Below are 15,786 nucleotides of genomic sequence, written 5' to 3'. Positions count from 1 at the left end.
GCGATTCCTCTTTGAGCCCGGCCACTCTTTTCATTTACTATCGAGAACTGGATTCGTGAAAATAGAGGATTTCCACTTGATTTATAGCTGCGTAAGAAAAGCTAGTCAAAGGAGCTGGATGAGATCCCGCCTCAGATGTACTCTTTTGAGGGATGATGAATCCCCTTTGACGAGAGACTGATTATCTGATTTGTGCCCTAAAAGAAACATTTAAATCATTTTAAAAAGCAGAAAAGTAGCGGCGGAACACGTTATTCTTTTTAATTTTTGTTTTATACAAGCTAATATCTAATAAAATTTTGTCACTGTTAAATGAAAATGTAAAATGAAAGCGTCTAAAGTTAGTGCAACTTTAGCAGCAAATTTTATTTTTCGGCGCTACATTAGATACTACTTTTATTGCTTTTTTTGCAACAAAATTTCAATAATATACAATTCACCATAAAATATTACATCCACGTAGTCACATTTTTTATTTACATCTGCAAAGCCAATTTTTTTTTTTTGTTGCAGCAGTGTTCATACACGCAATATATAATATTATACACTTATTGTTGACAATGTATAAACATGTATAAAAATGTATAATGATGTATAAAGGGGTCATTTCGGCTAAATATTTTCTTCGAATAGACATAAGAGTGTTATTCATAGCTAATCTGTTCATTACGGAAAATAACTTGCGGCTAATACAAGTAGCTATTTTTTTGTAGCGCTAGAGTATAATTAACAAACATCTTAGTTAATAAACGTGAAAGAATTATATTATTAGAAGTCCCACTTATGTTAATAATAAAAAAATTAAATACTACGCATATTTTAAGCAATTGCGTGGAATGCAACTTAGGCCTCATTTGTTTTTCCGAAAATTAAAACATCTGAATCTGAATACATAACTGAATATTAAAAAGTTGTGTTAAAATCTGAATATTAAATAATTAGCACTTTGTTTTCTCAACATCTAAATGCATAGAGTTTGTCTTTATCTAAAATTAAAAAATAAGAAATTCATATAAAATACTAGTGAAAGACTTGGTGTTTATACATCTTCTAAGCATTAGGTAGTCAAGAAAAAGTGTAACTTGCTGGTTGCTAGTAAATCCATAACCCCCCTAACAATGTCAATTAATCTATGTATCTGCTCGACTCGGGTACATGAGCAAATAGGCCAAATTATGGAATAACAGGAAAAAGCAGACATTTTAAGGTACAAAAGAACCCAATGGTTCAGGGCAGTGTAGTTGGTGCATGGCCTCAATCTTCTGTTCCCATACCAGCTCCCCCGCCAAACCTGTCTCAGATTATTGTACGTTCGAGAAACTAGTTGCAGTCTTGGATCATCAGCTGGTATCTCCCGAACCTGAGATGCACAAAGATTTACCAAAACAATTATCAAAACATATTTACCAAAACAATTATCAAAACATACATCCATCAACCTTGGCTGGAGAAGTTATTTGGTACAGACCCACCTCTCAAGACTTACCTAGGAGAAAATATCGACAAAAGGATAAAGAGTTTAAGTGTTTTGGACAAACACAACTTCTACAGTTCTCCAGCAGTTGGTTTAGCAGTTATTATTCCTAGTTTATCTAATCCTATTATGTTTTCTATAAATTTGTAATTAGGATTAGTTATTTGTGTATGCAATATCAGATTTAAAACTACTATATTCTGGAGTCTTGTCCTCTCCATACGGACATCTTTATTGGTGTAATTGTGTGTAAGATTCTTGCACGATCTATTACCAATAAATCGCAGTTTCTTATTCTAGTTCTTGTGTTCTCTATTCTCTGGTTACTATCATTATTCCTGAGTAACCACAAATGGTGGACCAGAGCTACAAGTTTTGCACCATTCGATATCAACCTTTCGACAAAATCAAATTGCAAGAATGCAAGTACATGCAGTTTACTGCTCATTCAGACAAACATAAGACATGAATATACTTGGGGATGAATCCATATTGGAAGTTTGGTTGTCAATTGCACGAGCAGCCAAAACTTTGTCTATAGTATCTAAGAGCTGCTTGCAATCTTTAAACCTTGGCATTATCTAATAGTGCCCTTCCCTAGCGTTATGGAAGAACCAATGGATCTGTCAGCAAGTAAAGAAAACTCACCTTCAAGCCATCATGATATGCTTGAACAGCAGGAAATGTTGGTGTAATTTTACGAGCTTGCATCATGTCCCATATCAGATTGGCAGTAGTATATCCACCGGTCTGCAGACAATAAGTACACATTAAATCACTCATCGTTATGTGATGAGAAAAGAGAAATGTAAGAGAAAGCTAAGGGCTAAAACTTCTCCTTTTTCTGCTTTCCCACCTTTTCACCCGCAGCAACAAGAAGGAGATCACTTCCCATTTTGGGACTCAGGAAGATGTTCCTGGAGTTCATATTTACCTGCACAAGTAAGAAAATATATCAAGTGAAATCCACTGACATAATGAGAAATTGCTATAACACAGTCAAACACACCATACCAGTGTGTCTTCAGCAAGTTGCATCCCTTCAGGAGTGTAACCGACCATTGCTCCCTCAACAAGTGTCTACAGCCAAATAAAAGTTGAGAAATGAGAACCAGCTTGGAGAAGTTTCCTGCTCAACTACTTTAATTACTTTAATAAGCTCCTTTAAATTGGCTCTCTTGCATCATGGCAGAAAATCCACTTAAGGAGACCATGCATGAGTTCTTTATCTGGGAAAAAAAGACCATGCATGAGCTAAGATGACAGCTGCAGGAAGATATACTAGAGTACAAAGTCCTTTATATGGGGGTGTTATGTTGTGATAGAACGCCGACTTTCTGGGCAAGACTATATTGCAGCCTTAAATGTATTTTGGAACTTACCACATATAATTCAACCATAGTTGGTTTTCCCGAACTCATGTAGTCCTCAAAAATTTTCTGGCCACGTTGTAGGTCTCCAGACTGAAGATAACACCTGCACAAACACAGAATCAAACACATGGAGGCGAATCAAAGAAATGAAATATAGACTATGAAAAATTATGTAAAACTTGAAATACCGTTGATTTTGGTAAGTTTTCAGTAACGTGTGTTTCTTGGATTATGCATCCAGATTCCCTGAATACATGGGATACATAACGGATTAGTAAATGCTTGTTAGAATGTATCTTAACCAATTATTAAAGGAACATCTAGTGAACATAGTTTACTGGTTCGCACTCAACTGGAGATTTCAAAAATAACTTAAGTCATGATAGAGTTGCAGATTTGACAGTAGCTTAATGCTATGTTCTAGGAGTAAAACACAGATTACATATTTATATGACATAAAGCAAGCTACACTGGGCAGCGAAGACAGCACACTGCGATCTGGATAAAGTTATTCCAGTAAAAAGAATGAATAGATTCACACATGAAGCACAATGCAAAATTAACTAAATATAACTTGGCATGAGATTATAGACTGCCTTGAAGCCAGGCCAATCGGTTCAATTCTTCCAAGTAGACTAACACTTATTACTTAGTTAACAGGCTCATACATGTGGCCCAACCCTCTTTATAGGAATTCGAAAGAAGATCATGAATCCAAAGCAACCTCTAAATAAAATATTTAAGCAAGATGAAAAGTAGACGTATTCATTAACAATTGGGAAGACTATATACTCAGACAGTCAGACCAAGTGTAGTCAATGAATAGAATATAATAAAAAAGCATGAAAATAAAAGGCCACACTAGAAGGAACTAAGGGAGGAAATTTTTGTTTGATCAAATACTACCAAAAGTTGATAGGACGATTATTTAAGAACTTATGCTAAAAAGAGAAGTTGTACGAAGAAAAGTAATGGCGGGGGGTATCTTTTGCTATTAGCATCATCCGGATGCTCTTTAATGATATGGTTTTACTTCATTAAAAAAAGCAATGGCGAGGGATAAATATATTTCACTCAGTTGCTTGGATCTAAAACTGGAGGCTACATGAGCTTTTTTCACTCATTCTTAGAGAGAGTGGAATGGAGGACTAACACCAGGAGAGGAGGGATGTCAACTTAAAGTAAATCAATTAAGCCACCACTCCCTTCCCCTTGTCCTCCCCACTTCCTTGAGCCAACAGTGTTTACTTGGTGCTTGACCAGGAAGTAAAAACAAATTATGGATAACGTTCCTGAAAAATACTATATACCAACACGTGTTTCCAAACACCTGTTTTCCTTTTATCAAGAGCTGCTTTCTACATCATTATCTCTTAGTATAGGTGTTTACACTTTACTAGAGATATTGAAAGAGGAAAAGGAAATATTACAGATTAAAAGTTGGTCGTTTCATCTCGATTTGCTTGAAGGTCTTAGATCAAAAGCTCACTGTCCAAGGGCATTTCCGGAGAGCCATTTCATTACAAAGGATTTGCAGAATTTGCTCTTTTTGTAGAAATAAAATGTGCTTTTGTAGAAGTCTAACATATGAAGCTTATACCTACCTTGAAGGAAACTAAAAAACCTTTAGAGTTATCACCACAGAGCCTGATAAGACTAGGACCACCCGTCTCATCCAATGTCAAGAAACTTTTAGACTGAACACAACATCTCTGTCAACCAACTCTGACAACCTCATGGCGCAATTACATTATGTATGACTTAAAAATTTAATGATGTGATTTCAAGTTGCTTAAATACTTTCTAAAGTTCTAATCTCTCCTCTATACGGATTTTGAGCTTTACAAGACTCTTAACCCTTTTAACCAACTTATAGAGTTAAAAAGTTGAAAGGAGGATCTAATACAATACCTCATGGTTTGCATCAAAATAAACACATCAGGAGTTTTACCATCCTTGCTAAGCATCTCAAGAAGTGCATCAATCGACTGCCATGAAGAAGAAACATAAGATCAAACTGAGAATTGCCAAATTATTAAGGTTGGGCATGTTCTATTTTTTGATACGGTAAAGGCTTTTTTTCCTATTAAAGTACCAAGATGGTACAGAAACAGTACATGACTAAGCATCCTCCCAAGACATAGAAAGGGAAATTGTCACTTTCGTAAGGATCCTGATGTAACTCACAACACAACCTTTGTCATTTTTTTTTGTTTCAATAAAATGTCTGTTTGCTTGTCAAAGAAAGTCTTTGGAAAAATTGATGTCACCAAAATCTTCAGTGACTTTACTGCAGTAGAGACAATAGTACGCTCAACCTTGATCTGATCCCTAACAAGACTGACATTGCTTATTTTACAGATTTAAGATCCACTGGTGTCATTAAAACTTAAACGTGCATGACATTATACTAAGGGTTTTTCTATCAAGAAAGTTTTCCATTGTGGCACAACACTAAGGTAGCTTTTCTTCAGAAGATTGAATTCAATCTTCAGGGCTTATTTCATTTTTTTTGCCCTCGTGCATCTCCGCAAAAGGTGTTCAAATATAAAGATTAGACCAGACAAATTCCAAAAGTGCTATGCTTGATGTATTAAATTTACTACACATTCAAATAATTAGACAACGTTAGGTCTATGTTATCTGTTCTCAAAATAGAATACAATTATTTAAGATACTTATTGAATCGGAGGCGTGGAGGGGGAGGCTACTGCACATAACATGTTGAATTGGAACGTCTAAATTAAATGAATGCCAAGTGTATGGCAGGTGAATTTACAGGAAAAAAATAACAGAAGGATTTGGGCCATATCTATTAAAGCAAAACAGAATGACATCTAATGATCTTGTTAGTGGATGTCAAGTATGGTACCTCCACACTTTTTAGGTCGGCACAGGCATGAAACACAACATGATAAACCGTGAATTCCCTATTTAAAAATCCACCACGCCGAAAAACATAATCAGCAGTTGGGATATTGTAAAGTTCTTCCTCAGAAAGGCCCATCATGGATCTTACAGGAATGTCACTAGGTGCTTCAACTGCTGAGCAACCCTTGGACTGCTCAACTAGCTCAATAATCTACTCCAAGAAATAACAAATTCAAATAAGTTAAAATACTATAAAAATGGAAAACTTGTAAAAGCACATGAATGCACTTGTGCCTCATCGTGGCAGCTACATCATCCGTGACAGGTTCCTTATTCTTGTGAGCAGCTATAAGTCCAGCATAGCAGAATTTATTCAGACCAAGACCAGCAGCAGTCATGTCACGAACAATTGCATAGCTGTAGTGTTGGAAGAGCAGCCAATCAGATGCCAGAGTAAACAAAGATTGGATGAAATATGACACTGAAGCATTAACAAGGACTGCAGAGAAGTTTTGTCGCTTCAGGGAACTTTAAGGCTCTATATCCAGTAGCTTCCCGGAGCATATTAATCAAATATCATTTCACTGAATAAGCAGATGTTCTTCAGTCAAATGAATGATAACCTATCATGGTGTTATGCCTGGGTAATCCCAAATGAAATTGCTGCATTCCAGACTATCCACTGCATGGAGGATCTAATTGTGCAACTAACTAAGCAGACATCTGCATATTCCTTCACATGTACTGTTACGGGCTGCCTTTGTTGTGCCTTGGCGCCCATAACCCCTGCGCGCCCCAGGAGGGCCAAGCGAGTGTCAGTCGTGCAGGAGACGTGCGCAGATGAGTGTCAGCCGCGCGCAGGCAGTGTCAGCCGCGCGCGCAGGAAGGGTCGGCCGCGCAGGCAGGGTCGGCCGCGCAGGCAGTGTCAGCCGTGCATGGGCGACGTGCATTGAAGAGGGGCTCCGACGGGCGAGAGTCAATAAGCATCTAGAGATGCTCTATGGCATATTATAAGAGTGCCAAGGAAGTTTAGCAAGGATCTGGGATGAGCCCATGGGCCGTCGGCGGACGAGGCCACGCGCGAGGCTGAGTGTCAGTCCCGTGCGTTTCCGAGCTATGGATGGAATCTTGGGATTTCGGGTGAGAGGACCCTTCCTAGGATGTTATGGAATGTGCTTACCAAGTTTGGCGTCATTTGAAGATCGTTCACCTAAGGGTTTGACTTAGCCAAGGAGCAGTGTCAGTGATAAAGCTCTCGAAGGCTATATCTCGTACCACGAGTATGGGGATGAGACGAAACTTCATGGAGGAGTGAAGGAAGTCAAGAGAAAGAGTTAGGAACAGACGGCGCCTCATTTGGAGTTCGGAAGAGTGAGAAAGGCCCATTGTGGTTCTCTGGCAAAATGATGTCCAGTGCTAAAACTTGGGTTTTTCTTTTTAAAGCATATATAAGGGGGGCAGAGGTGTCTACAGCTCAGCCAGCCTCCCCCGTGCGTGCTGTCGGCCAGTCGCACTAAGTGAGCAACCTTGAGGGAGGACCTCAAGGGCCTACCTAGGCATCTCATAGGAGTGTCCTAGGTATCCATACGAGTTAGGGGACTCTATGGACGACGTCGTGCCTGCGGGCCGCGTTGGGGGCACAACATGTGCCGGAGGCTTGACGTAGGAACTGATTATGCCCCGCGGGCTATCTTTATGGATGTTAAAGACCTCTGTGCCGATTGAATACTCGAGGCACCACTCAAGAGCCTCGTGTATTGACTTGTGAGCTTGGCTTGGGTTCAGCCTTGCAAGCAAGGGTCCGTTGGCCTAGACGTGCAGTCGTGGGGTGACGCTGCACCACGAGGGATGGAAGTAAGTTGCGAGGGCTATGTTTGACAATGCCCTGGGACAACCATAGGCATATGAAAGAGGACCGCACCTGACAAAGGCCAAGGATTGGAAGTTGCCCTACTCGGGCACGACACAAGGCAAGTGTCAAGCTTGAGGATAGGACTGTGCGCGCAGGAGCGACGCTCAGTGCCAGGCGAGGGACATGCATGTCCATAGCCAACCCAAGGGGTGCGCATAGACGAGACCCCGCACATGAAATGTGCCACAAGAGTATGATAGCAAGACAAGGCTGAAGCCTTGACATCAAACGGGCGGCACAAGGGAAGCTAAGCCTCTGAGGCAAGCTTCACCATAGGCATAGGGTCGTGCCAAGAAAACCTGGGATAAGGAAAGGCTGGCTTGTAGTCAGGTGGGACTACGAGCGCCGCACGGGCTATTTGTGTGCCGCTGCCGCTTAGGAGGAGTCGGCCCGTGACAGTACGCATGATCAATTGGGTATTAGCAATATATAGAGTTGCAACCATTGAGCAACTTTCTTACACTCTGTCTACCCGACCAGCAGCTGCGGAGACAAATATAGGTTTGTCCAGTAGGCTTGACTTCAAATCTCTTCATTTCTTCCAAAAAATACTTACGAGGAAGGAAAACAACACTAATTACTTCAATGGATCATAATACTGTTCATAATTTCAGAAAAATGAAGCAGAACGACACTGCAAGACAGAGTAAGGATACATACCCGTACTGATTGTTCAGAATTTTTGCATTTTCCACAGGTAGATATCAAGAAATTGTACAAAGCAACCTGTGATATTGGCAGAGAAACAACAATCCTTCTTGTTATTATAATTTAGGGCTGGGTATAACTTACACATTGTGGCAAATATGAAAAGTGAGTAATACAACAGAGGTGACTAGGGCCTACCAAATACGGGGGATGAAAAAAGATTAAGGACCCGTTTGGCCATATAAATTCCAAGCCAACTTGGAAGTTGTATTTCAAATTTGGAAAACAGCTTTTAACCTGTTTTCCAACTCACTTTTCACTTTAGAAGTTGTGTTTAAGTACATAACATTGTTCCAAATAAAATAGAAAATATTTGGAATGCATGGCCAAACAGCTACTAAGATATGGTAGCAAGCATAGGAAGGAGACATACATCAGGGACCAAACCCATAGCTTTCATTTCGTCACGGAAAAAGAAAGCGTCTTGCAAGCGAGCACCTTTCATGGTCCCAATAAGAAGTGAATGAAATGTATCTCTCTCTGGCTTTACTCCATCTAGCATCATGTCATCATAAACATCCTTCAACAAGTAATGCCTAAATTCATATCATATGATTAACTGAGTCCTCTAACAAGTAATATAACCATAATTCCAATCAATCAACTACGCTGGAGTAATTCATACAAAAAGCCACCTTCGCTGAGCAGTCAGAGAGGTAATAACAATGCTGTATTCAGCCTCATTAAGGGCATAGTTTCTCTTAGCGTATTCTTCCGGTGTGGCCGCGAAGTATCGACGCCCAATAGTTCGAACCAGTAGATTTTTGGGTCCCGAAAAACGAATTTGAGAAAGATACAACAATACATCAAATGAAATGGTGATGAAAAAGGAGTATTAAGATAGAGAGATGGAATAGTAGTACTTGCTCAACTTTCGGCAATAGTCTTGGAAGGAAATTTTGGGCATCTCAAAAGAAACTCTGGGCTGATTTTTGAATATCGGAACGGCTTGGACAGGTTATGTTTGGGTCATAGCATCATTCCTCGGAGATGGCACAATCGTATAGTTACTAGCAGTTTTAAGTTGTTAGCTACTATGATTCATACACAGTGATCCATGAGATATATAGTAATTCATTTAAATTCAGATAAGTTGATTTATATATTTTAGACAACCACCATAATTAATACATCTACAATCGACTGCTAATAAAGATAAAATTTTGCTGGAGGTTCACTTATAATTCCAACATTCAATAATAGCCAAGATGTAGGCGACAAAATTTAAATTGTAGTTGGAAAAAAAGAAATTAGTAAGCACACTTTCTGAAATGTTTTGCACTCTCCTACACCCTTATCATTGACCACCAAATACCTGTAAAAAATGAAGAGCAGCCTCCATCAGAACATTAGCAAGTCTTTTTTCCCCGCTCTTTTTAGAAGAAATGGGGGTGAATGTGCGGACAGGGAACTTACTCCGGCTAAAACGTCCTTAGACAGCTTAGGCTTGATTTTTCCAGCTTCATCTACCACAGGTTTTTTCTGGGAAAATTGCCGTATCACCTTTTGTGCAAACTGTTCACTTGGGAAATCAGAAGTTACCCCAGATTCCTGTTGCACCTTTTGCTTCTGAAAAGATGGACATTTAAAATGTATAGGATTATATTACACAGTTCTGAAAAATATATTGCATAAGGTAAGATGAAACTGAGTGATCGAATACCTAAACTAAAACTGAACATAAGGCTATAATACATTACACCAGGTAATAATAATTCGGGGTAAGAAAAGAGGGCATCTCAATTTACCCCTTTATTTTGCACAAAAGAAACATCTTTAATTTTTTTCGTCTTGCTACAAGAGACTTTTTCAAACGTCAATTGATATATTAGCAATATACATCAAAAGTTATCGATGAAAAAATAAAGCTGACGCATGTTATAACTAAAATTTAAAGAACGAAAACTCAAAAAAGAGATGATAAATAAGAAACTCAATCGAGGGAGCAGAAAAACTGCTGCTTAACTACTTCCACGTTAAAGAATCTATTAAAAATGGATCACTGACCTTCTTCATTCGTTCTTCAATAGAACTTAAAGCATGAGATTTATCAACTTGTGCAAGGTAGAAATCACGCTCCCTCTTAGCAGCAGAAAGCTCCAAAGCTAGTTTCTGCTCACGAACTGCGTGCCTTTGTGCTGCAAAATGTTTGTAAGGCATCAATTAAGCTGTGAATCAAGACTGAAGAATGTAACATCACCCAATAAATTGAAAATAACAGCGTACCAATTTCATCCGTAACATCATCCCATTTGATTTTAGACAAGTATTTGACATTCCAAATGTCATAATGGAATGATGACCTTTTCCTTCCACCTATACAACCAGAAAGTTGACAATAAAGTCAATAACCTCTCAAAGGTCACTGCAAATACAAGAAAAGCAAAGTTGAAAGCTGAATCTGAAGAATACAAACAATGATGGTCATTATGTTATATTGTTATGACACAAATGGTATAATGCAGCAAAAACATGTTAGGCTACCGTAATAGAAGCCAAATTTTTGGCTAGTACCTGATTTATTGGTGTTTTCCCTAAAAAATGTGTAACAAGCAGAATAACTAGTCAACCCAAAAAGAAAATAGAAACACTTGTCAAACTTACTGCAAGATGCTATGGTGGTACCCTACAAACCAAATAGAAGCAAAAAGCTGGAAAGCTATGTAAATAGCCTGAATATCTTTCTAGAATTCCTTAAACTGGAAAAGAAAGAAAACAGAGGTATTGCCAAGAAAATACATTACCCATCTGTTGACCATTTAACGTATTTGCGACTCTCTTGGCAACACTCTTCTTCGTAAATTCAATCCAGCTACAGATATAGATGATAGTTTAATTATTTTCGGTAACAAATGTCATAATCTTGCAGATGCAAGATGCAGAATTCATCATTGTAAATTTGTAATGAAGGATAAGTAACAGATAAATCTGATAATAGTTCACAGAAACCTCAAAGTAAAACATACCCTTCTGAAAATGCTTGCCCTCGGAACCCACCTGCCCGTTTCCGATTCATTTGAGCAGCAGCAGCTGTATGCAAGAAAATTAAAAAAGACAACTAAGCTGAGGAAGAGGGAAAACATGCTGCATACTGAAACATTTAACCAGTATTTCTGAAGATGTTGATCAAATGAAAAGTAGTGAAGATATAAGATCATAAATAAGGAACTCAACAAACCTTCAGGTACGAGATATATTCTCTGAATTTCTCCAAACTGAGTAAGAACCTGACGAAGTTTCACGTGGTCCATACGAGGCGGTACTCTACTTACATGACAAACTCCACGCTTTTCCACTTTCGCACCTTCTTTAAAGGACTTTTTCTTCTTTTTAACTTTTCGCACTTCTGTTTTAGCTTCATCTCCTCTCTGTTCTTCTCCACGTGTTGGACTTGTTTCCTCAATTTCCAAATCTTTCTCACCCATCTAATGAAAATGATACCGCTGAAGGAGAATACCGGCTGTGTGTAACAGATAAATCTTCTGCTATAGTGGAATTTGTCCGCTAAAGCTACAAGATTAATATCCAGTGTATTTTAGCAAACATAAATTAGGACAGTTGAAAGAGATTGAAAACAAAACACGTACCACTATTTGGATTCCCCAAATACTCAGTAGCTCAGAAGAACAAAATACAGTATAGAATCTCAATAATAATTGTAAAGTTACTCATACTAAGCTGTTTTGATTTGGTTACTAATTAACAACAACAACATGCCCAGTATAGTCTCACAAGTGGGGTATGGGGAGGGTAAGATGTACGCAGACCTTACCCCTACCTTTGTAGGGTAGAGAGGTTGTTTCCAATGGACCCTCGGCTAAAAAGAAGAAAACAAAGCAGAGTTGAAAGAAAAATAATGACAACAAAGGCAAGATAAACAAAGCAAGTGAAGCAACAGTATAGTAAGAAATGAGAAATACGATACTACGTGAATACTAAATAGGCCACTCACACATAAGAGTACGACAACACTCGGCTACTTACTAGCTTCTACCGTAATCCTCGACCCCCATACCTTTCTATCTAGGGTCATGCCCTCAGTAAGCGCTTTGGTTACTAATTACTATCAAAAAATGACAACCATGTGCTTTCGGTCATTCCTCAAAAGCATTTTACAACAGTCCTGTGTCGAGAAGGTTTATATAGTTCAACTACAAATTGAGTCATCATGGGACTTTAATCTTAAATTTAAGCATTATACAAACACACAAGCTGGAAAAAAAAGAGATAAATCAATAACAAAAGGAGTAGCCAAATAACCATCGTGATGGAAAACATTAAGTTCTAGAGATATCAACTATCAAACACTTAGATCAAAGATGATTAAAACATAAAATTGGGTAGTTAGAAGGATTTAGTAGCTGTATTCAAACTATCTATGCAAATTCATCCAAATAACTGAAGAAGAAGTACAGTCAGACCTCTCTATAGCAACATTCTTATATAACAACAGTTCACTATAATAGCCATGTTTTCAGTGGAACCATCTTTCATGTGATGTTATATAATAGGCAAAACACATAAACAGGCCATCTAACTTGGCTTGAGCTGGCAAGTATGACCTCAAACTTTGCTAGTGCACAAGTAGGCACTTAAACTTGCCAAAACTCGAACAAACAGTCGCAAAATTATTGCAGGTCACTTGCATGAAGTGCAACCGCTCCTACATGGATTAGTGCCCAATCAGAGGCTGCCAAGTAATTTACAAGTGGACTAGAATTTAAAAAAAAAAAAAAATGAAGAAGGGTAAATTAAATGGAAGGGTCCCATTGACTTATTTTATTTTATAATTCAAAAGAAGTCTTCTACAATAAACGAAAAAACAAAAGCAAAAGGTATAGCTGCGGAAATTTCTAGAACAAAATTAGGAAAGTGAGCTCCGAGTCTAGACCATTTCCAATCTCAAATTTGGTCTTCTGCAAGCACAATCCATTGTTGTCTTTGTTTCTTCTCTGCAAATTAAGGTACTGTGATTGTGTTTCCTTTTGTTTTCCCCCTTTTGCTTCAACTTGGTGACCCAAAAAGCAACATACATAGCATCTATTACATAAAGAACTCTCTATAAACCAAAGCCAAGTTAGATGGATTGTTTATGTGTTTTTCATATTTTAAAAGAAATTCATGTTCAATTCTAACACATACCATCAGGAGTCCGCACATATCTTTAAAGCAACGGATGGATTTCAAAATACCCGAAAAGTACTTAATTTAACTAAGGAAACTGGATTTAGAGAGAATTTCTGGTAACACCCTCCCAATGTCGTTCATATTTTGGCCATACATTTCAAGGAGAAACAAAACATTACTGAAAGTAAAAAAGGGATTAAGGCTTAAATAAATACAATCAGAGGCTAGCCAATGAGTCAAAAACATGTTTATATAAACTTTGCCATGCATTATTGCTTCGAGTAAACAGAAGCCTCCCTAAAGCATAAATTTAGCAACTTAACGATGCACCAGTGGATTAAAACGCCATACTATTGAATCTACGTGAAATGGATAATCTAGTTCAGATCAAGTGCTAAGGGCAATTAATCATGTCTGGAATGAACCTGCAAAATTAATTCTCAGGACAACAGAAGCCTTTTCTTTAACTCAAATCCTTTGCACAAACCCATACTTAATATTAAACTAAATCCTCAAAGACTTTGGCAAAAAAGAAACAGAGAACAAAACTGGAAACAACATGGACCTGAGTTATGGACCGAAAGATTAATTCATATTGAGTAGTTATTAAACTAAAGTCTTTCTAGACTAGCAGGTTCCAACTTTGAGTTTGTAAAGGCACAATCACAACTAAGCTAACTGATAGATCAAACTTAGCATCACTTACTTAAGCTATTATTTAAAGCAGAAATTGCAGAGAAAACAAGGCATATGCTCACTCAAACTTGAAATAAATTTTAGCTTAGATATACTTGAGCCAAACAGAGCCAACATATTTGTATGCTTAAAAATTTATCAAGAACTTGTTCTTAAATGAAACTTCAATCAAAGAAGAGAAACCCACTAGCATACCTTACAGCAGATTTCAACAAACAGGAATAAACTTGCACCTTTATATTGGTAAGCAACTTTGAGATTTAGGGAAGAAACAGAGTCAAAGACCGTGATCATCACTAAGTGTTTGTCATTTACCCAAACTTGATAATAGATTATTCATCTCCCAACCAAATTACTTCAACATTAATGGACAAGGTTTTAGAACTATTGAATGTTTACTCTTAGCAAAAGAAAGACAAAACAGTGTGTTCTTCATTTAACAGTATGTGAAATGCTACTACTTAGCCATAAAAGTCATGCTTACTTTCAGAGAAAACAAGAGTAACCCTTCTGAGGAGATACTAATATTAAAAGCAACTGATTAAGTGAACACATGAGCAAAGATTTAAACACATAAGCTCATAGGAAATAGTAATATGGGCTGAGACATTGGGGAAAATAGACAGCAAAGGGAAATGAACTGCTGCTTTCCACTCGTATTTTAAGGGAGCTCAATCGTACTGTATTCATACGAACCAAAATAACGCTATGAAATCGAATCGACTAACTCATACCCACGACTCTAAACAAGTGCACCGAAGCAAAGTGCATAAATAAAAGGAATGAGGATGACTTTTTCCATTTCAAACAAGAAAATAACACATTCTGGTTCAAAATACTGAATCATCACATATTTGAGAAACATGAAAAGTATGTTCTAAACACAACAATTTATGCCTGATTTTGTAGGGGTTTGAGACGATTTATTTAGCTAAGTTTTATACGCATAAACTAAGGACTAGAAATTGTAACAAAAATCTGAAATTTAAGAAACGAAATGAACTAGAGTAATACTCATAACCTGTAAATGATCTAACAGCCCAGAACTAAACTACTGCCACTTTGAACAGGAAAATAACACTGGAAAAGTCATAAACAACTCAAGTTTGAACAGGAAAACAACACTTCAAATTCGGGAAAGGAAATAGCAATCGACTTTAACATATGCATACAGAATAAAGCAAAATGCAGACAATGTATTCTACCTTTAACGAACAACAAAAAGGCTAGAGAAAAGCATTGCGACTGAGGCGACGAGCGTCGAGAATGCTTTCTTTCACTCACGATTTGAACACTTCACTTTGAGCCAATGAAGAGCTGAAATGAGCTGGCACCGCGTGGATTGAGCTGGCAGCGTCAACGAGATTAGGGCTACGTTTGTTTTTTGCTGTGTGTTTTGGCGAAAATGACAAAGGTAAGGCCCTGTTTGTCATAATACCAAAAAAAAAATCTTTTTATAATTTTGAAGTCGGAGTTGTGTTTGGTCATAATTTTTTAAATTGCATTTTTTGATGAAATGTAATTAAAAAAAGTGAAAAAATATTTAAAAAATAAATTTTTGAAATTTTTGGTACTCTGGAATATAACTTTAAGTCGTATTCGGAATTCTTATGGCCAAATGCTGA

At 37.7% G+C, this 15,786-nt stretch overlaps 1 protein-coding gene and 1 pseudogene across 2 annotated transcripts; both read right to left on the bottom strand.

Annotated features, from left to right (window-relative positions):
* Positions 1-911: 911 nt before the first annotated feature.
* LOC132610481 (pentatricopeptide repeat-containing protein At4g35850, mitochondrial-like) lies at positions 912-9,629 on the bottom strand (annotated as a pseudogene).
* On the bottom strand, positions 9,395-15,538 carry LOC132610037 (pre-rRNA-processing protein ESF2-like). 2 transcript variants are annotated; one of them, XM_060324291.1, is made up of 8 exons: positions 15,367-15,538; positions 11,517-11,848; positions 11,305-11,368; positions 11,083-11,150; positions 10,565-10,654; positions 10,346-10,476; positions 9,755-9,907; positions 9,395-9,653 (listed from the first exon to the last, which is right to left on the bottom strand). In XM_060324291.1, the coding sequence occupies exons 2-8, from the start codon at positions 11,761-11,763 to the stop codon at positions 9,636-9,638; spliced, it is 771 nt and encodes a 256-aa protein (XP_060180274.1). In that variant the 5' UTR covers positions 11,764-11,848; positions 15,367-15,538; the 3' UTR covers positions 9,395-9,635. The 2 variants fall into 2 exon arrangements, with proteins under 2 accessions (XP_060180274.1, XP_060180275.1); XM_060324292.1 differs by lacking the exon at positions 15,367-15,538 and adding an exon at positions 15,183-15,325.
* Between the last annotated feature and the right edge of the window lie 248 nt (positions 15,539-15,786).

The sequence above is a fragment of the Lycium barbarum genome, chromosome 9, assembly GCF_019175385.1.
Source record: "Lycium barbarum isolate Lr01 chromosome 9, ASM1917538v2, whole genome shotgun sequence".
NCBI lineage: Eukaryota > Viridiplantae > Streptophyta > Magnoliopsida > Solanales > Solanaceae > Lycium > Lycium barbarum.
The sequence above is the reverse complement of the archived record's forward strand: the minus strand, read 5'-3'. Positions and strand labels throughout refer to the sequence as shown.